The 20286-nt window shown below is 42.6% G+C and overlaps 1 protein-coding gene across 2 annotated transcripts; it reads left to right on the top strand.

Moving 5' to 3' along the window:
- The first annotated feature begins 7113 nt into the window (after nucleotides 1-7113).
- On the top strand, nucleotides 7114-19293 carry LOC147635318 (uncharacterized). Of its 2 annotated transcripts, XM_086802563.1 has the most exons (6): nucleotides 7114-7455; nucleotides 7726-7861; nucleotides 13174-13277; nucleotides 13443-13614; nucleotides 13712-13843; nucleotides 14079-19293. In XM_086802563.1, exons 1-6 carry the CDS (start codon nucleotides 7406-7408, stop codon nucleotides 19089-19091), a joined length of 5607 nt encoding a protein of 1868 aa, XP_086658689.1. In that variant the 5' UTR covers nucleotides 7114-7405; the 3' UTR covers nucleotides 19092-19293. The 2 variants fall into 2 exon arrangements, with proteins under 2 accessions (XP_086658689.1, XP_086658690.1); XM_086802564.1 differs by lacking the exons at nucleotides 7114-7455; nucleotides 7726-7861; nucleotides 13174-13277 and having other exon boundaries at nucleotides 13491-13614; nucleotides 13699-13843.
- The last annotated feature ends 993 nt before the right edge of the window (nucleotides 19294-20286 follow it).

The following is a 20286-nucleotide window of genomic DNA, read 5'->3' on the forward strand; positions in this document are numbered from 1 at the left end:
ATTTTTCCATAGCTTCTCTAAATTTTCTAAGAAATGATAATACTTAAAATTCCACTTTTAAATAAATAAAAATACCCATATTTTGAAATATGCCAAAAATTTCTCTTTTAATATTAAAAATATTTGTACCTAGAATATCGTGGGAATTCCTCTTTTTGCTTCTAAATTTTTGTGCATGTAAAAATAAATATAACAAAAATTTCTCTTTTCTCTATTTAAACACTTATGTAAAAATACTATAAAAGTATTTTCCATAAATATGACAAAAATCATTCTTTTAGCATAAAAATATCTATGCCGAGAATATGATGGGAATTCCTCTTTTTGCTTTATTAAACTTATGCATAAAAATAAGATTTATCTTTTTTCTATAAAATTTTGCCATAGCTTCACTTTGCAACTTCTATGAATGTTCAATTTTCCAACTTTAAATGAATATTCATAATTGAAATGGAGTGTATCTACATGTAAACTGTCTTTGAATGCCATTATTCCGTAAAAAATCAGAGAACTCATTGGAGAAGTACTCTCCCCCTCCATCTGACCTTAGGCACTTCACATGCTTCTTCCCTATCTACTTTTCAGCCCCATCACTCTGAAATTCTGAAAATGAGTGAAAACTTCACTCTTCTCCTTCATGAAATACACCCACACTTTCTTCGTGTGCTCATCAATGAATGTTACATAATGCAGCCACCCATAGATGTAGTTTTTGCAGGACCCCATACATCTGAATGCGCAACATCTAGTACATTCTTGCTCACATTTCTATCATGTGGAAATACATGCTTTTTTTCTTTCCAAATTGGCATGCTTCACATACTTTCTACATACCATCAACCTTAAACTTAGGGAGCCCTGTCCAAGTTCTTTAGTCTGCATAGACTTTATTCTTTGTACATTTGCATGCCAAATTCTCTTACGCTAAATGTCTTTATCTGCAAAAACTCATGATCCCTCTGTAAACATTGCAACTTTCACTTCAGGCATATTTACATCTAGTGTAAACATTCTACCCACTCTATTGACTTTTGCAACCAACTTGCACTTATCCTTAAAGTCTTCGACATAACAACCATCAGGATTAAAGTGCACCTGCAAACCTTGCTCAATCATCTGGCCACCGAAAACTAGATTCTTTGTAATATTTAGAACGTGAAGTACTACATCTGTAAGATACTTCACCTTACCATTCTGCATAGACAATGACACATTTCCAACATGGGCAATTGGATGAGTAGTATCATCCCCTGTTTCAACAAAAATTAGCTTTTCAGGTTTTTTCATATCCTTGAACCACTCGCCATGATTGGTCATGTGGTTTGAAGCACCTGAATCCACATACCATACATCATCATTACACATGTGGATACATATTTTTTCGACACAGGATTAAGCACATGTCGCATAACAAACAACCTTTCACTATCCTCATTACTTCGGCTAGAGGACGCATAATTATTTTGTTGCACTTTTTCATTTCTCATGTCATTTCTCTTCTTATAGCAATTTGTTTGCACATGTCCAGATTTTCCACAATAAAAACATCCTCATGTATCATTTTGTTGTCTTTGTCAATTTCCACGATCTCTTTGACTCCCCCTGCATCTAAACTAACCTCTTTTGCATGTGTTGTTGTTGTGATTCATGGGACTGTGTTTGCTGACCATAATTTTGATTACCTATTCGGCCACCACCTTGGCCATGGCCTCGTCCTCTACCTGCACTCGTGTAGAAGGCTTGTTGCTCCGAATTGTCTCTGTTTTGTGAAGCTTGGTCTTCATCAAAACTCTTTTCTTCAATGATCAGCATTGACACCAAATCTGTAAAGTTGGGAATGTTCTCCTGAGCCTAAATAGATGTCTTGAATGCCTTGTGTTGTGGCCCAAGACCACGTAGACATACTTCCACCTTATTATCATCATCAATAGAAACACCAATAGATGCAAGGCATTCCACAATGCCCTTGATCTTCAAGGCATAATCATTCATAGACATGTTTTTCTTCTCCACAGTATGAAGCTCATTCTTCAAATGAATCTTTCGTGCCTTGGTATTAGTTTCATACAACTTCACCAAGGTGTCCCATGCCTCCTTAGGTGACTTGGCATCCTGTATATGCCCAATCATGGTGTCTTGTATGCTAATAGAAAGCCAATACATGAAGCTCCTTGATTCCAATCCTTGTATTCTTTTACATGTGCAGCAGTTGGATTAACCTTAGTTGTCTCTGGTGCCTCTTCATGTTCACCTTCAATGTAGTCCGAGTAGACTTTTCCCATCAAAAAAATTGTTAATCTAAACCTCCAACCATGGAAGTTGTTATTGTCAAGCTTCTCTGCAACAATCTAGTTAATTACATCATTTGATATCTTTTCTATAACACAAACTCACCAAAAGTAACACTCTTGTTTATCCTGCACAAACTATTGTATTCTCTGCAGCGGTATTATATTGCACCCAAACTGTCACAACCAACGACCTCAATTTGCATCTACACCCAATAGAATCTATAAGATCTCTTTGCAGTACACATAGTGTTTGCATAATTAATTACCCTTCTTATAGTTCCAAAAATAGAATTCTACAAAGAATCGAAACTTACCCGTAGTACAAGTGAATGCCTATGAACTGAAAAGCAGAGGTCAAGACATGCCCAAAACGCATTTCTGGTCACAAAAATTTTATCCAAAGGATGATATTGTTTCCCTGTAGCTCTGATCCCACAAAGACAGCTCCTCAATCGGAGTTCATTTGTCAATGTCTCCTGAAGAGCTCTCGACAAGGGTGTAGTAGCTAACACAAAGGGGGAAGTAGCTCTTACCCTTGTATCACTTCCCGTGCTTCTCTTACTTGCCGCTCAACTTCTTAGCATGAACTAGGCTCTGATACCATGAAAAGATGAAGGGAGAAAGAGAGCTTGACCTCTTGCAAGCATACACACACTCACACAAACCCTAGAAGAGAACACACAAGATGAGAGGCTGAAAATTGTTGTTCTTCTTCTTCTCAACAAAAGTGTTCTACCAAAAGATAAGGGAAATACAACATAAGTACTAAAGTACTATGTACATGCTATCCATAATGTGAACATGCTAAGTGAGTGAGTTGGCAAGATAAGTATGCCATAACTCAATGGACTAGTAGCTCGTGTAGTCCATCTATAGAATCACCGGCAAAGATCTATCATGTCACCATCCTACCAAACACGCCATTGATATAAGTGGCAAAAATGATCACCCACGCATATCATAAGTGTCGGCTCATGTTGAGCTTGACATCTCAACATATGAGTCTCCAAATGAGATTAAATATTGCTAATAACTTCACAATGGAATTTACAAGAAAATTCACATATAAACATTGTTCGAAGCCTTATTTTTTCATCACATCAGACAATCTTATAGAAGACCATAGAAGATGAAAATACCACGAGTTAGTTGACTAATTGATTTATTAGAAATAGAAGGTATACAATATTGAAAAATCTTGAACCCATCTGTTCACCCTTGAGCATATCTCACTCTTACTCTCACTTGTACTTGCACTCACACTTGTGACCACACAAGTTGTCTTAGGCATTCATTAATGCCTAAGGTTTATCTTAGGCTTATACGCAACTAACCCTTTGTCTCCTCCCATGTTGTTTTCCTTGCTGATCCCCCACCTCCTTTCGCCAGCACAAGCACCTCCTCTAACATCCTTCTTACTCATGTGAGTGTCCCTCGTGCCCCTATCCTTCTTTCCTTGGGATATTGTTGCCATCTTCCTTATCGACTTGTTATAGGTCTTTTCCTTGACCTTCCACCCAACTCTCCCTCAACCCTGAGTAGACATAGATAGATAGACACATAAAGGGATGTTATCCCAAGAATGCAAGTGTGCGTGCGTGTGTGTGTGTGTGTGTGTGTGAGAGAGAGAGAGAGAGAGAGAGAGGCTTGATAAAATTGGGGATGGAGGGTTGACACATGGTCTTCAAAACACTAAGAATCTTAAAGTTCATTTTTAACTTTACTGTGTTTCAAGGTCAATGGGATATGTTTTGTGATGTGAGGCATAAACAACGTTCCATGGCTGGACAAGTATATGATTACAAGGAATTTCGTATGTTTTATAGTGGCCACAATTAGGGGTCATGATTGTAGTGAAATCTCGGTTTAAGCCATCATTGGTTATGGAGGATGTCCAGGCGCGGTTCATTGTTGTGGAAGTGGAGTTTATGGATGAAACATTATGGCTTGTGGGGCTATATGTGACTAATGTTGGTTGCAATTATTACACATCCAATCTTATCTCGGCTAGATAAGCTAGTGGAGGATGGTGAAGTTGTAGGGCTTACACGTCCAAGGGGAGAGAAAATGGTCAGCCAGGCATTGGCAGATGATTCTTTCATGTTCCTTAAGGCTCAAAGAGATAATGTTAAGAAGGCTATGGCTATTTGGGATAATTTTTGTCTTGCTTCAGGGTTATGCATTAATATTCAAAAATCTACTCTAGTAAGATGTACTCAGAGAGATTTGCTTTGTTTGGGATGGAATGGGCAGGTTATACAAAGGGGATGCTTCACACGCCACTTGGGTTATCCGAGTGGAGTTGATGTTGATTCACAAGCTTTGTTGGCATGGATTTTGGCAAGGATAAATGATAAGTTGGTGTATTAAAAATCTCAGGGTTGGCCTATGCATGCTAGGCTCAAAGTGGCACAATCCATTATGATTAGCATGATATCTTTTTTCTTTCCTTTATTGCCATGGACGAGCAAAGCTTTGCATCAGATATAACAACCAATTCGATTTATGCTATGGAAAAGAGCAAGAAATAAACCAGGGCAGACATGGATTTATTGGGAACATGTTACTACTCCGAAGAGGAGTGGAGGGCCAGCCCTATTAGATGTCAGATTACATATGGTTGCACAAGATGGCCTTAATTTATTACAAGATATGTGTGTATCTTAAGAGCCATGGGTGGTAATGTCTAAGGCCCTCATAGAGGAGATTGCACTTGTGCATGGTAATACCAGGATTGATGGTACATGGTGGGATGTAGTGAATAGTTTCCACAACAGGTTCAAGTGGTGGCTTCACCTCTCCTTTCTCATTTGATGATCTCATGGAAGGAGGTGTTGGCACACACTAAATGGAAGCCTTCAGATCAGCGGTTGCAGTTGAATTCTATGGCAGGTGAGGTGTTGGCTACTTCACGACTTCTGGAGTGGCGTAACAAACTTGTTGAGCGGCCAAAATTCAATAGAATGGCTCAATTGGGACTAGTGAGAATTCTGGATGCTTTGTTGCCACACGTAGAGGTCGCTTATTGTCTTTTCGAAAAATTCGTCAATATTTTCGGGTTTCATGTGGATATGTACAATTATGGGAGAAGGTGAGGGAAGCACTTACACCATTTGGTGATATTCCTCAGTTGGAGGATCAGCAACCTTGGTTAGATTGGGCATTTAGAAAGCCTTAGGACATTGTCCAGCATACAACAAATCCAGTGTACCATACGATGGTAGAAGATAAGCACTGGATCATTGAGAAGGCTAATAGGGTATGGAACATTAGGAAGAGTAGGGCCTAGTGGAAGGAAGTAATCTTACATGGCTGATGGTCTAAGGGAAGGTGTTTCTATATGGAGCATGCTAGTTGGAGGCTTGCCATTGGGGGACCAGTTGTGCGAAAGCGAGGATTTGCTTCTGGTAATTGTGTGTTTTGTATTACATGCTTGGAAACATGCCCACATCTTTTCATTTCATGTCCGGTGGCAAAGAAAGTGTGGGATTTCTTTTCTCGCGTATGGACTTTGTTGATAGATAGGCCCATAAAGGTTAAAGACTGGATTTTTGGCAAGTGTGGCAAGTCTCTTCCTTGGCAGTCAACTCATTTGGTGGAGAATGACACAGCTATATATTGGATGAGGGTACTCCGAGCTACACTTGTGGTTCGGACTAATTAGTGAGGGAAAGCTAGTACATCACATGGCAGCCAAGTGGCCATTTGTAAAGTAATTTTGGTAATATATCTTCTATTACAAAAAAAAAAGAATGTTTATACTAGTTAAGCTTGCCTTCACAAAGCCATGCCTAAATTGAGTTGGCTTCAGGCTTTTGTGTTTCAAATGCAAGTAGTAGCATATTCATCAAAGTTGTCTTGGGAATGCAGAAGGTTTGTCTTAGGCTTACGTGCAACTAACCCTTTGTCTCCTCCCATGTCGTTTTCATTGCTAATGCCCCTCCTCCTTTCATCAATGGGGGCACCTCCTCCAACATCCTCCTTGCTCACATGTGCCCCTATACTTCTTTCATTGGGATATTGCCGCCATCTTCCTTATTGGCTTGTTATAGGCACTTTCAACCCTGAGTAGAGATAGATAGATAGATAGACACACAAAGGGATGCCATACCAAGAATGCAAGTGTGTGTGTGTGTGTAGATAGATATATATAGATGTATAGATATAGATATGGACATAGTATATATCTAGATATAGATGTATATATATATGTGTGTGTGTGTGTGTGTGTGCGCGTGAGTGAATGTGTATATTATATATATATGTAAATATTGTGTGTGTGTGTGTGTGAGAGAGAGAGAGAGAGAGAGAGAGAGAGAGAGGCTTGAATCTTGATAAAACTGGGTATGCATCTTTACCACCAACCAAAGCAGCAACCTGGACCAAGACTACAAATTGCACACACCCACTATTTACCACACTTCACTCAGATTACACAGCAGATTCCATGTGTCATCCTCCAAAACTGGCTTGCTCCCAAGAAACGTGATACCCCAGAACTGAGGGCTGAGACAAGAATCTTAAAGTTCATTTTTAACTTCACCAAGCCTAGCATTTTTAAAGGGTGAATTTCACCAAGCTTAGCATTTTTAAAGGTGAATTGATGATCTTGGTCCTTTGTAATTGATGATCTTGGTCCTTTGTAATTCTACCGTCCGGGGGCCACAAATTCGGGAGCGCGGGCGGCCTCATCCGGCAGCAGGCGTGTGGCTGACAGTGATAGGTCGGGAAGTCAAAGGGCGTGAGGACCAGCCAAACAAAGAATTACAAAAAAATGAGGTGGCGTGTGCTACAAACTGAACAAACACGGTGTCGCATAAGCCAGCTGTACCTGTGTATTAACACGGAGTGATGATGAGTCATGACCAAGCCAACTAGGTCTTCTCTCATCAGTCTCTCTCTACCAACCACCCCCCTTCTCTCTCTCTCTCTCTCTCTCCCTGGTTGACGACCCAAGCCCACTTCAAGCTCTCTCTCTCTCTCTCTCTCTGTGTGTGTGTAGATCTATCTCCCCATTGCCTCATTTCTCCCCTCCCCCTCCCTTAGATCAATTGCCCTTCGCTTTCGCCCATTTTCCCTATCCTTACAGCACTTCAACCCTCCTTTCCTCCACCATGGGTAGAAAAACTGATGCTCTCTTGCGAGGCTTCCGAGCCGCCAAATGGTAAGTATTGCTTAATCTGCTCTTTTCATCGCTTTCTGTTCCCATCGATCTGAGATTAGCCATCATTAAGCTTTGTATACCTTCAGTGTAGTGTATTAACAACAAGCACGCTTGCTCTTATTATTATGAGCTTGTTTGCTCACATAATTATGCAATATTAGGAGTAGATTTTTTGATCACATCTCCCTTTTTGTTTTCTCTCTCTGCTTTGATGGTGTTTAACAGCCTAACTCTCCTTAAGCTTAACTCTGCTTTGATGGTGCTTAACAGCCTAACTCTCCTTAAGCTTACAACTTCACGGATCAAATTATTAAAAAACAAAAAGAGCATCGCAGCCAAGCAAATGCGCAGAGACATCGCCCAACTCCTCAAATCAGGGCAAGACGCACATGTTTATATTACCAAGGTAAACCTAACATCTTCGCATTAGCACTAATTGATTACGCTCATTAATAGGGTAATAACATTGATTTAAGTCACTGTCATTTAGCTTATAAAGTAATGCTTATGTGTGAGAGTGAGAGAAGACTTGTGTGCTGTGTGTGTGTATCACTGTGTGTGTGTGTGCACTGCATAGAGAGAGAGAGAGAGAGACGACGTATTCGATTCAGATGTGTCGTTTGATTCATTCATTTGATTTATATACAAAGGTTCATTTGTGTCGTTTCGACATTAGATTATGGTTGTGTTGTTTTATTCACTTGCGTTCATACACCCCCTTCTTTGAACAAGGACCTCGTGTCGTGTAGACCGAGATGCTTGCTACAACTCTCATGCTTCATTTGCGGAACCGCCGTTGTCAGGAAATCAGCCCATTGATTGTTTGTTGGAGTATACTCCAAGATGACTTCTCCCTGTTCTGCAAGCTGTCTAACAAAGTGAAACTTATGACGAACATGCTTAATTTTAGGATGATGTTTTGGGTTGTTAGCCAAATGAATACATGATTGATTATCAATGTAGAGAGTGAAAGGTTTAGGTTTAAAAATTCCAAGTTCACTGAGGAGTCGTTGGATCCACACTCCCTCCTGACAAGCAGTTGAAGCAGCAACAAATTCGGCTTCGGTGGATGAGAGTGCAACACTTTCTTGCTTCTTTGATGACCATGAAATCGCGCCGCCTGCCAAAACAAACACATGGCCAGAAGTGGAGATGCTAGTGTCCACATCTCCCCCCCAATCAGCATCCGACCAACAAAGAAGATGTGGGTGAGTATTTGGTGAGGCTACATAAGTAATTCCATGATGTTTTGTGTGTTGAATGTTACGGAGGAGGTGTTGCGAGGATTGCCAATGAGGCATGCCAGGGTTTTGCATGAATCTTGAGAGGAGGTTTGTTGTAAAAGGCAAGATCAAGACGGGTACAAGTCACCAAGTAGTGAACATGTCCTAGCTTGGGTCTATAGGGGAATTGTGACATGGCCTTAATAGCTTTAGGAGTGGTAGGACATTGAGAGGAATCAAGCTTTGTGGTAGGTGGAAGAGGGGTAAGAGAAGGATGGCAATCAGACATGCCAAATTTGGCAAGTACTTCTTTAGCAAATTTGGATTGGGTGAGAGTGATAGAGCGAGTGACTGGGTCACGAAGTACTTGAATGCCTAGACAATAATGAAGTGGGCCACCATCAGTCATGGCAAATGCAGTAGAGAGTTGTTGCTTTGTGGCATCAAGAGCTCTAGGGTTGTTTCTTAGGAGGAGAAGATCATCTACATAAAGACCTATAATGACAATGTTGTTATGAAGGTGACGTACATAAAGAGATGCACCAGAATTAAGACATGTGAAACCAATTTGAGTGATGAAATTGTGAAATTTAAAGTACCATTGGCGAGATGATTGGTTGAGTGATTTTCTTAAATGATAGACATGAGTGGGGTGTTGAGGATTGACAAAGTGTGGAGCTTGATGCATGTGAATTCCCTCATCTAAATCACCATGGAGAAATGCTGTTTGCACATCCATTTGATGAATCTCCCAAGAGTAATGTGTTGCTAAAGCAACAAGTAAGCGAAAAGAAACCATGGACAAAACGGGAGAGAAAGTTTCATGATAATCCTCACCATATACTTGTGTGAAGCCACGGGCAACTAGACGGGCTTTATAGCGACTAATGGAGCCATCAGCATTATACTTACGATGCAAAACCCATTTGCAAGAGACTAGACGTATGTGAGGAGGTGGCTCAACTAAATCCCAAGTGTTATTCCCAAGGAGTGAAGAGAACTCATCTTTCATAGCACTGTAGCAGCCATCCAAAATTCCTTTTCAGGTCCATCTAGGGCAGCTGTGACATCAATGGGATCATTAGGAGAACTAGTGTAGGAGGAGTTATCATCAAGAAGGGATGAAGAGGATGTAGAGGCTTCATGAGAGAAGGCATAGAAATCTGCCAATGGTCGAGTGCGTCTAGGAGGTGAGGGTGAAGAGCAATCATAGTGTATCCTAGTAAGAGGTGGGCTAGGTGATCATTGTGGTCGCAAAGTAAGGGATCGTCGAGGAGTTTTGGAGCGAGTGGTGCCACGAGGAAGAGGATAAGGAGGTGGTGCTTTGAAATGAGGACGACGAGGAGATCACCTTGAAATTTGTGGTGTAGATTGACCTAGTGGAGAAGAGGGTTGAAGTGGTGGTACTGGAGGTGGGGCAGGGGGAGGATTGAGTAAAGGGAGAGGTGGGTTTTTGTGAGGGTTTTGTGCCTCGTGAAATATGAAGTCAATGAGATTAGGAAAGACATCGATGACCTCTATATTTGTGTTGGGAGGTTGGGAAGTAGGAGATGGTGGTGTGTTTATGAGAGCCATTTCATTGAAGATGACACTCCGACTAAAGGTAAATTTTTGAGTGATTTGGTTGAAGAGGCGATAGGCTTTCATCCCAAAGCGTTCCCCATAACCCACAAAGATAGTGCGCTCAGTGCGAGAGTCAAGTTTGTTGCGAAGTGTACTAGGGATGTATTTATAAGCTGGACAGCCAAAAATGCGTAGATGAGAGAGATCAGGTGGTTGGCCAAACCATTGCTCATAAGGTGTTTGATTGCCTAAAGTGGAGTTGTAGGATCTATTTTGAAGGTAGCATGCAGTGGCGAGTGCTTCTTCCCAATATGAGTTAGGCAAGGATGCTACTTGCAACATGGAGCGAGTGGCATCCATGAGGGTTCTATTTTTACACTCGGCAATGCCATTTTGTTGTGGAGTGTAGGGAAATGTGAATTGATGAATGATGCCATGATGCCCACAAAATGAAATGAATTCATTACTAACATATTCACCACCATTATCAGTCCTAATTTGCTTTAATGGATGCTCTTGTTGCTTTTCAACAAGGGTTTTAAAATATTGAAAATGGAGAAAAACTTCACTTTTAGATCTGAGAAAAGAAACAAATGTATATTTTGTGTAGTCATCTATGAAAGTGAGAAAATAGGTGTGGCCTGTGAGTGATCTAGTAGGCATAGGACCGCAAAGATCAGAATGAACTAGTTGAAGAGCGGGTGAAAGGGAGTTGAGGGTTCTTTCCATGAAGGCATCCTTCACATAGTTCTATGTGACATGGTTTAAAGTTAAGCCCATGAGCCATATGTCGGGTTTGCATTTTGTGAAGTGCACGACCATGTAGATGCCCTAGTCTATAGTGCCATTGAATAGTCTCTAGCTCAGAGGTAGAAGGGGCTATGGCTGAAAGTGCATAAGCGGGGATCAGAGTCACACCCAAAGGATAAAGCCGCCCTTGTTGTTTGCAAGTTACTTGAATTTGTTGGCCATCATGCATGTTTGCTTTTATGATACAGTGATCATGAAAGAACTCAATAGAGCTACCATTTGATGTAGCTTGGCTTACAGAGAGCAAATTCTTTGCTAGTCTCGGGACAAGGTAGACTTCTCGAATTTGTGTATAATTTCCATTGGGCAATTGGATTGTAATGTTGCCTACACCTATAGCATGCTTAGTGCTATTGTCTCCCAATTTGACTGGAAAGGTGTTGTGCAAGGGCTTGAATTCATTTAACGACTCCCGATTGTAGGTCATGTGGTGTGTGGCTCCCGTGGCAAAATACCAAACATCAGTGTGCAAAGTGGGTTGGGACCCAAGGGTAGCCATGAACAGTTTGGCGGTGCGAACCATTTGTATTTGTCGATCGCCGAGGGCAAGTAGAATCTCCGTGCGGGTAGCGAGGTCTGCCGTTTGCCAATCATCGTATGCCTTTTGTTGGTCCTCGGTGGGATGTGGTGGAAGTTGCGGACATTGGTTTGTGCCGTTGACGTAGGTCCATAAATTGTGTCGTCGTAGCACCATCTCCATGCGTGTGCGCCATACAAGGTAATTGGACTGGTTGAGACGCTCGATTTGAGCGCGATGACTCCAGGTTGCAGCGGGAACTTGTGCCATCACCGTCCGGATCAGCAAGGGAACAAGATTTGTCGCCGCAGCAACAAGGTCGTCGGGTTTAAGGTCATCGGGTTTTGTTGGTGAGAATGAGGACTTACTTCAATTAAGGTTATGAAGTAATGGGTCAGAGGGTGAATTGTACAGCAAGGGAGCGTGAAGTGAATTTCTGTGCGCTGTAATTTGGCCTTCTCACAATAGGGGTGCGCCTATCTCGGATACCATGTGAGAGTGAGAGAAGACTTGTGTGCTGTGTGTGTGTATCACTGCATAGAGAGAGAGAGAGAGACGATGCATAGAGACGTATTCGATTCAGATGTGTCATTTGATTCATTCATTTGATTTATATACAAAGGTTCATTTGTGTCGTTTCGACATTAGATTATGGTTGTGTTGTTTTATTCACTTGCGTTCACTTGCGTTAATATTATGAACGGGTAATTATATTGATTTACGTCAGTGCTCGCATTTAGCTGAAACTAGATTATGGTTGTGTTGTTTTATTCACTTGCGTTCATATTATGAATGGGTAATTATATTGATTTACTTCGGTGCTCACATTTAGCTGAAAGTATTCTCGTTAATGGGGTACTAATATTGATCTAATTCACCTCCATCTAGCTTATTGGTTATTGAGCTCTTCCAGATGTTAATTTTTGTCATAATCATATGGAATGTCCTTCAATAACGGGTAATATTGATGCAAGCGACTAGACTTATGCTCATTGATATTTATTTGACTAGCAAGAGTATGATAAGATAATAATGTTCGACCTTGTATTACCAACTAGTCGATGTGTGTAAGGCCCTAATTATGAGTAGTAGCCATGGTTGAGCAGTCCCGATAATGTTGGTTTCCCCATAGGTAAAGAGTCCAGCCCATTCACACACTAGTTATCCACTTTCACTGTATATGGCACCCTAGCATCCTCTATAGCATACAGCATCTGTATTGGAAGTTATAGATGAGCCATCGAAGCTTCTTTCACAGGAGCACAGCCCATAGGTGTCGACCTTATATCCATGTGTCATATCAACAACATTAGCAATATAATATTGTTCTCCATCTCTTTTATTGTTCAATTTGGGTTTAAAGTTTTGTGCTGTGAAAAACCTACTAATGAGTAACTATTCTCATTGATGGGTACTATTGTTTTATTTGACATCAGTGGGTATGATTTTACTCATGAATGGGCAATATTGTTGTTATTGACTCTCTATTTTTCTCATTGATGGGTAATATTTTGTGATTACCCTTATTTAGCCCTTAAGCATATGCTCATTTATGGGTAATACAATTGAGTGCCCAGCATAATATGATATTATTCTCTCCTGCAGGCTGACACTCTTATCAGAGAGGAGAACATGGTGGCAGTTTATGATCTAATTGACCAATTTTGTCACTCCATTATCAGCCGAATTCCTATCATTGAGATACAAAGGTAATTTTGCACTATGAATCTTTTTTGGGATGTCATTAGAGACAATAATCTCTAATTATACACATTAATCTTCTTTGCATCATTTCCCCTGGTAAATTTAGTGAAGTTATTCATACATCATTTGTCTTCTGTTTTATTTAATACATTTCTTAATATCTTGATCAGGAATTGTCCCATTGACATGAAGGAACCCATCGCAAGCTTAATCTTTGCAGCGCCGAGGTGTGCAGAACTTGTAGAACTGAGTCACATCAAGGACATGTTTACAGCAAAGTATGGGAAAGAATTTGCAGCTGCCGCAGCTGAGTTAAGACCAGATTGTGGGGTTAATAGACAGGTAAATACTCTTCTTACATATTGCTTACACCATGGAATTAACACCAATTAAATTTGCTCAATCCATCCACTAATATTCATTTAGTACTGTGTTACAGATCATTGAGAAGTTGTCGACGCGCCCGGCAAGTGGGCAGATAAAACTGAAGCTAATGAAGGATATTTGTGTGGAAAACAACATCGAGTGGACAGCCAAGCATGGTCTATCGGACTCTCCTAAAGATTTACTGGTGATGCAACCCTGATCTCTTTGTTTTTAATGTCATAAACGGTGGCGTATATGATTCATCCCCTGCTTGCCATGCATGCAAGGTTGCCTATACTTCTCCCCATCCATGGCCATGATGCACACATTCAAATGGGGTGGGGAATGGTGTGTAAAGACCCATAGTTCGATCATGCCGGTTTTGCCATTGGGATAAGCTAGGAAAGTACGGCTGAATGTATCTTTCTGTTGCTTTGCAGGATGGATCCAGCCAAAATGTAGAGGCAAAAGTAGATCTTGTAAGACTTGCAGAAGAGAAGGGGAGCTCCAAGTCACATCTTGCAGAAGAAGCATCCTCGAGAGTTAGTGAAGCCGGGTCCTTGAATGTGGATCTAGATGCAAAAGCTCATTCTCAAAGAGGCTCAAGACATGGCGAGAGCAGCAGTTTTGGACCAGTTGCCCCAGCTGGGTCTCTAAAAGCAGGTGACGGCGGGCCTATGTCGGCCACAGATGTGGGAACTATGACTGCTTCGTCGGGGTTTGGCACAAAACATGGCTCATTTTTGGAAAAAGAGGTGGCAAGAGTCCAGGGCAGAGTTTCAGAGAGTTTCAAAGGAGTTGTGGATGAAGGGGCTTCAAGTTCCAATGCAGAATATTTGGAAAAAGAGGTGGCAAGAGTCCATGGCAGAGTTTCAGAGAGTTTCAAAGGAGTTGTGGGTGAAGGGGCTTCAAGTTCCAATGCAGAATATTTGGAAAAAGAGGTGGCAAGAGTCCATGGCAGAGTTTCAGAGAGTTTCAAAGGAGTTGTGGGTGAAGGGGCTTCAAGTTTGAAAGGAGTGACAGAGCCTAAGGCAGAAGCTCATGAGGAGAGTGTTGAAAACCAGTTGCAACCTGTGGTTGATGCTCAAGATGGGATCAGTGACAGTGGCAGCGAGTCATATGTTTCTGTCGAAGAAGAAAGATTTGAAGATGAAGAAGTTCTCTCTCCGATGAGAGCAGCATCAAGGAGAGAAAGTTTGACGAAGAAATCTTTCAAAGGTATCGCAGAAGATGGTATCAATGGCTCGAGTCTGAAAGAGAACTCATTGAGAGCAAGTAGAGAGAACAGCTTGAGTGTAGAAAACTCACATAAAGGCAACTCTCTCAGAGCAAGCAGAGAGAACAGCTTGAACACGAAAGAGTTCTCAGAAGAGACGTCTTACAGAGCAAGTAGTAGAGAAAACAGTTTGAGTAATAAGTTGGCTGAAGAGCAGTCATTTAGAGCAACTAGAGAGAACAGTCTGAATAAGAAGAAGCTGGCTGAAGAGAGATCTTTCAGAGCAAGTGAAGAGAACAGTTTGCAGATGAACGAACTGTCTGGGGAGAAGTCATTCAGAGCAAGCAGAGAGAACAGCTTGGACGTGAAGAAGCTGGCAGAGGTGAAGTCTTTCGGAGCAAGTGAAGTGAAGATGATGTTATCTGAATATGCAAGTGAAGAGATGAATAATGTGCCCATATCAGAGATGCAGAAGGTGGTGCCTGCTTCTGCGAGCATATGCATTGAACAGACGGATTTTCAAGCTAGCAAAGAGAACAGCTTGAATCTCGAGAAACTATCCGAAAGTGCAATCGAGGAGGAGAGTAGTGTGCCTGCTCTACAGAAAACTGTGCAGGAGGTGGTTCCTTCATCTTCGGGTGTTCCTGTTACCCCTGAATACAACTATGACTTTGCCACCACTGCCAAGGCCATTGCTGCCGAAGCTGCCCGACTAGCTGTCCTGGACTACGCAAGACGGTATGCTGGATCCAGCTCCTTGTCAATGGAGGTTGGGGATCTCAGTAGTTTTGGTTTAGCTTTTGGTGAAAACATGAAAGCAAAACAAGCAGAAAACCTGAACATCAAAGGCAAGCCAGCAGTTAATGTTAGTCAAGGATATGGTGATGAAGATGATAATATGAGTGCCATGGGGTACCGAAGTGATGTGACCAAGGAGAAGAAATCATCAAAGACAACAGTAGTTGATCATGATGATGGCAATTATGGCAGCATGGATGGCATGGGATACAGATGGAATGTGACCAAGGAGAAGTCCAAGCAGTCATCAAAGCCAGCAGTAGTTGATGATAATGATGATGATGGCAACATGAATAGCATGGGGTACAGATGGGATGTGACCAAGGATGAGGCAAACCAGCCATCAAAGATGGAAGCAGGGGATGAGGACGTTAACCCATTTGCTGTGAAAACAGAACCAGGGGTTGATGAGGAGTTGAACTCATTTTTATTAAATCCAGGAGGTGATGAGGGCATCGATCGGGTGTCTATGTCGAAGCCTGAGTTGATAGAGAAAGCAGGAGGAATGGTTGGGCAGGAGGAAGAGGAATTTACAAGGAAGGCCCATTGGAGGCCTGTAGAGAGGCCCGGGTTTGGTGCAGGCAGGCATAGTTCTGTGGAGGTGAATGCAAGCTTTGATGAGGAGATTTTGCCTAGTTATGGCTTTGGCAAGCATGGGATTAATGGGCAAGACAAGGTTGCAAGTAGGCCAATTTTTAATCAGGTATCATATAGGCAAAGCCTATTTTCTGAAGAAGGTTCAAAATTATATAAGAGCCCTGTTTTTGATGAAGGTTCCAGATCGTATAAGAGCCCAGTCTACGATGAAGGGCCAGAATCATACAAGACCCCATTTTCTTTTGATGATGATTTGGATGAGGACACGCTTTCTGATGGCATTTCTGATCGGGAACTAGGACATCAATCATCACCCAAATTCAAGGCTCCCCCGAACTCTTATTTTAAGCCTGAACCCCACTTTGATGAGGTAGCTGAAGAAGAGGAGAAGCCTGGCATGAATCAGATGACATCTCAGAATATGGATCAGCTGAGGTGGAACTCCGAAACTTTAACTAAAGATCAATGTAAGGATTATTATGGTGATGAACAGTTGACAACTGGAGAAACATGGGATTACTTGTCAACCATGTCAGATGCATCCACAAGCGGCACTGGTCATGCCATGAGCAGGAGGTCAAGGAGGGAGCCTCAAAGGGTGGATGAATATGATTATAACAGTGAGAAGGTGGTTGGAGCCAAGTCAGCGGCAGACAGAGACAGCTATAGCCAAGTCACGAGAAGGTCCACAAGGTCACCTACTAGGTTGGCTCAACAACACCAAGTGGAACAAGAGGAGAAGCCTGGCATGAATCAGATGACATCTCAGAATATGGATCAGCTGAGGTGGAACTCCAAAATTTCAACTAAAGATCAACATAAGGATTATTATGGTGATGAACAGTTGACAACTGGAGAAACATGGGATTACTTGTCAACCATGTCAGATGCATCCACAAGCAGCACTGGTCATGTCATGAGCAGGAGGTCAAGGACGGAGCCTCAAAGGGTGGATGAATATGATTATAACAGTGAGAAGGTGGTTGGAGCCAAGTCAGCGGCAGACAGAGACAGCTACAGCCAAGTCACGAGAAAGTCCACAAGGTCACCTACTAGGTTAGCTCAACAACACCAAGTGGAACAAGAGGAGAACAACAAGACCAGGCCACCCGAGTCCTGGGCAGACAGTGGCCATGTCATGAGCAAGAGGTCCTCGAGGTCACCAAAGTGGGCCTCTCAACAACAACAGGAAGACCTTCTGGAGGAGGGTCAACTTGACACATGGGATGCCACTTCAACCATGTCAGCCACTGCCGGAGGTCGCTTTGTGAGTAAGAGAACTACAAAGTCTCCTACTAGGTTGGCTCAAGGACAGCAGATGGAGAGTGACGAGGTTCACGATTATGCCGAGAGGAAGACTTGGAAGGGCAGTTCAGCAGGTAGCAGTAGCCTTATTGTGAGTAAGAGAACTTCTAGGTCTCCTACTAGGTTGGCTCAGGAACAGCAGGTGACACTGAAGGAGAATGATGAAGTTCAGGATGATGCCGAGGCAAGCGCGACATCATCAGGTGGGCATGCCATGAGTAAGGAGGGGTCAGCGGGAGCACCTATCCGGTGGGCTCAACGAGAACAAGAGGTACTCGAGCAAGAGGAAGTTTCATCCAAGGAATATGGCTTGGTGAAGGCAAAATGGGATGCCAGTGCACCTGCAACCTTGAGCAGTGGTAGCCACAGCATGAGGTCCAGTTCGTTGCCCCAACGACAGAAAGTGGCATTGGAGGAGGATTTTCCTGAGGCCATCACTGTAGGAAAATGGGACATTCCCGAGGCCTTGCCAACAGAGGCTTTGGCGGGCAGTGGCCATGCAATGAGTAAGAGGTCCTCAAGGTCACCAAAGTTGATCCTGCAACAGCTGGAAGAAAAGAATGCTGCTGAGGAAGTGGTTGGTGCAAAATGGCAGGCGTCTTCGACAATGTCAGCTGCAGCATTGGAAGGCAGTGGGCAGGTCACAATGAAAAAGAAGCCCACACAGCAGCACAAGGTGCAGGATCTGCAATCTTTTGAGAGATCTTCATCCAAGCTACACGGTACTGAGTATGGATATGCCAGCTCACTCATGGCTCAAACCGACGCGCAACAGCTTGCATCAGGGTATGAGCCAAATGTGCAGGTTGATTTGGGCAAGAGGACCCCATCAAGCTCACTGTCCAGCCAGCAGCAGCAGCAACGTCGCCAAGAGGAACAGATTCCGGTCGCATCAGGGTACAAGCCATTTGTGCAGGTTGATGATCTGAGCAAGAGGACCCCATCAAGTCAACTGTCCGGTCAGCAGCAGGAGCAGCGTCCCCAAGAGGAACAGGATCTGGCACCATCAAGTCAACTATCTAGCTGGCTGCCAACGCCGCAACAGCAGCATCGCCAAGAGGGACAGAAACACCCATCAATGCTAGAGTCTTGGCGGCAGCAAGAGCTGTGCCAAGGGGAGCAGCAACAACCGTCATTGCCACTGTCTGGCCGGCAGCAGCATAGCCTGTCAGAAGAAGAGGCTACTAAGCAGCTGCCAGCAAAGCTAGACGCAAAAGCACAGCCTCCGGCCAGACCGCCGCCACCGTTGCCGCCACAGTCTACTACCTCCCCCCCTCTTGGTTCATCCATCTCTGATCCTATCATACTTGCCACGATTCCTCCGCCACCCAAGAAACCTGCGACTCTGCCACCTGCAGCCACTAAACTTGCCACCTCAATCTCTGCTCCTCCTGCTTCAACCACCACTTCCTCTGCTGCCTCCATCTCCACCGCTACTGCGGCCACCATCCCCCAGAAGCCTCCTGATGTTGATGTCCTGGCAGCACGCTTTGAGGCACTTCGCAGAGCGAGGCTTGATAAAAGGCCACCATCCTAGACGGCCTCTTGCAGTTTGGAGTAGGTGACCTGTAAAATGCAAGCATTTTCTTTCCTTAGGGGTGCTGTGCCATCATTAATCATTTTTCTTTGCATGCACTTTCAAGAGACCTTATGTATCTATATATGTTATAGATGCATGATTTTATGTATATATTTCATTCTTCTGATCATGTTATAACATGTGTGCATGTTTGTTAAAAGTCATCACTTATTAGTGTGTGGGTCAAGATGTAGTCTAGCTAACCATGGCCATCATAGCACCCCCCCCATAAAGCACATGCCCATGAGAACATGACAATGCTATCAAGGAAAACCATGGAACAAACAAGCTCTTTGATTTTGGGTTTGTTTGTAATTATGGGCTTCTCAATTTCTAGAGGTGCTCATCCTTTGGCTATCAACAGATAATTCAGCCTCGAGCTTGTGATCATACGTCTATAGGGGCTTCTGAGCTTGTGATCCTTGCAATTATGGGGGCTTTTGTACCCATAACTCTCTTGCTCTACGCTATCTGCAAAGTGAGAGTCAACCGCCCATTGATTTCCCACCATGAGATGGCTTGCCGTCTTTGCTCCTCTCTCATGGCTATCTCTCGTGCAAACTGGTCACAATCTTGAGCATGGACTCTTCCTCCTGCTATCAAGAGTGTAATAGTTAAATACATAAGTTAATAGCATACTTAAAACCATTGCACACAGTCTGCACATAGGTCGATGAGATGTGATAAATCTTTTTAATCTTCTTTTTATATATGTAAACACTCTTTCTTGCAAAAAAATATTAAAGTTTCTCATTTCTTTAAATAAAATTATTCAAACCAATGCTCTTTCATGATGGTTTAATCTATTCATATTATGAAAATAGATGTGAAAACTTGACTTGGGTAGTGTAAGCTAAACATAAGGTGCAAATACGTGCATGCTTGTTTCTAAAAACAATAGCTTTATTAGTTTAGATATATAAGTATTATTTTCCAGCAATAAGACATGAAGTCGGTGTAGTGTAAGTGGTAGAGCTTGTGAGTTGTAATACCTTCAAATCCCTATGCTTTCACATTAAAAAAATTCCCATGCTTTCAACTTTACTAGTGGGTTGACCCGTGTTTCACACGTCTCCTCGAACCTTCAGATTCAAAGTCTATCCCTCCTCGAACCTCCTCTTCCTGAACTTCCATATTCTTGCTGCATGGTAGC

Source organism: Cibotium barometz, chromosome 9 (assembly GCF_041138505.1).
Source record: "Cibotium barometz isolate CiBa-2024 chromosome 9, ASM4113850v1, whole genome shotgun sequence".
Lineage (NCBI taxonomy): Eukaryota > Viridiplantae > Streptophyta > Polypodiopsida > Cyatheales > Cibotiaceae > Cibotium > Cibotium barometz.

Bases quoted from the DNA above. Each gene is read 5' to 3' on its own strand.
- LOC147635318 (XM_086802563.1), top strand. From the start codon at position 7,406: ATGGGTAGAAAAACTGATGCTCTCTTGCGAGGCTTCCGAGCCGCCAAA. The intron at 13,278-13,442 runs GTAATTTTGCAC...TATCTTGATCAG, and splicing joins CCTATCATTGAGATACAAAG to GAATTGTCCCATTGACATGA. The intron at 13,844-14,078 runs GTGATGCAACCC...GTTGCTTTGCAG, and splicing joins ACTCTCCTAAAGATTTACTG to GATGGATCCAGCCAAAATGT.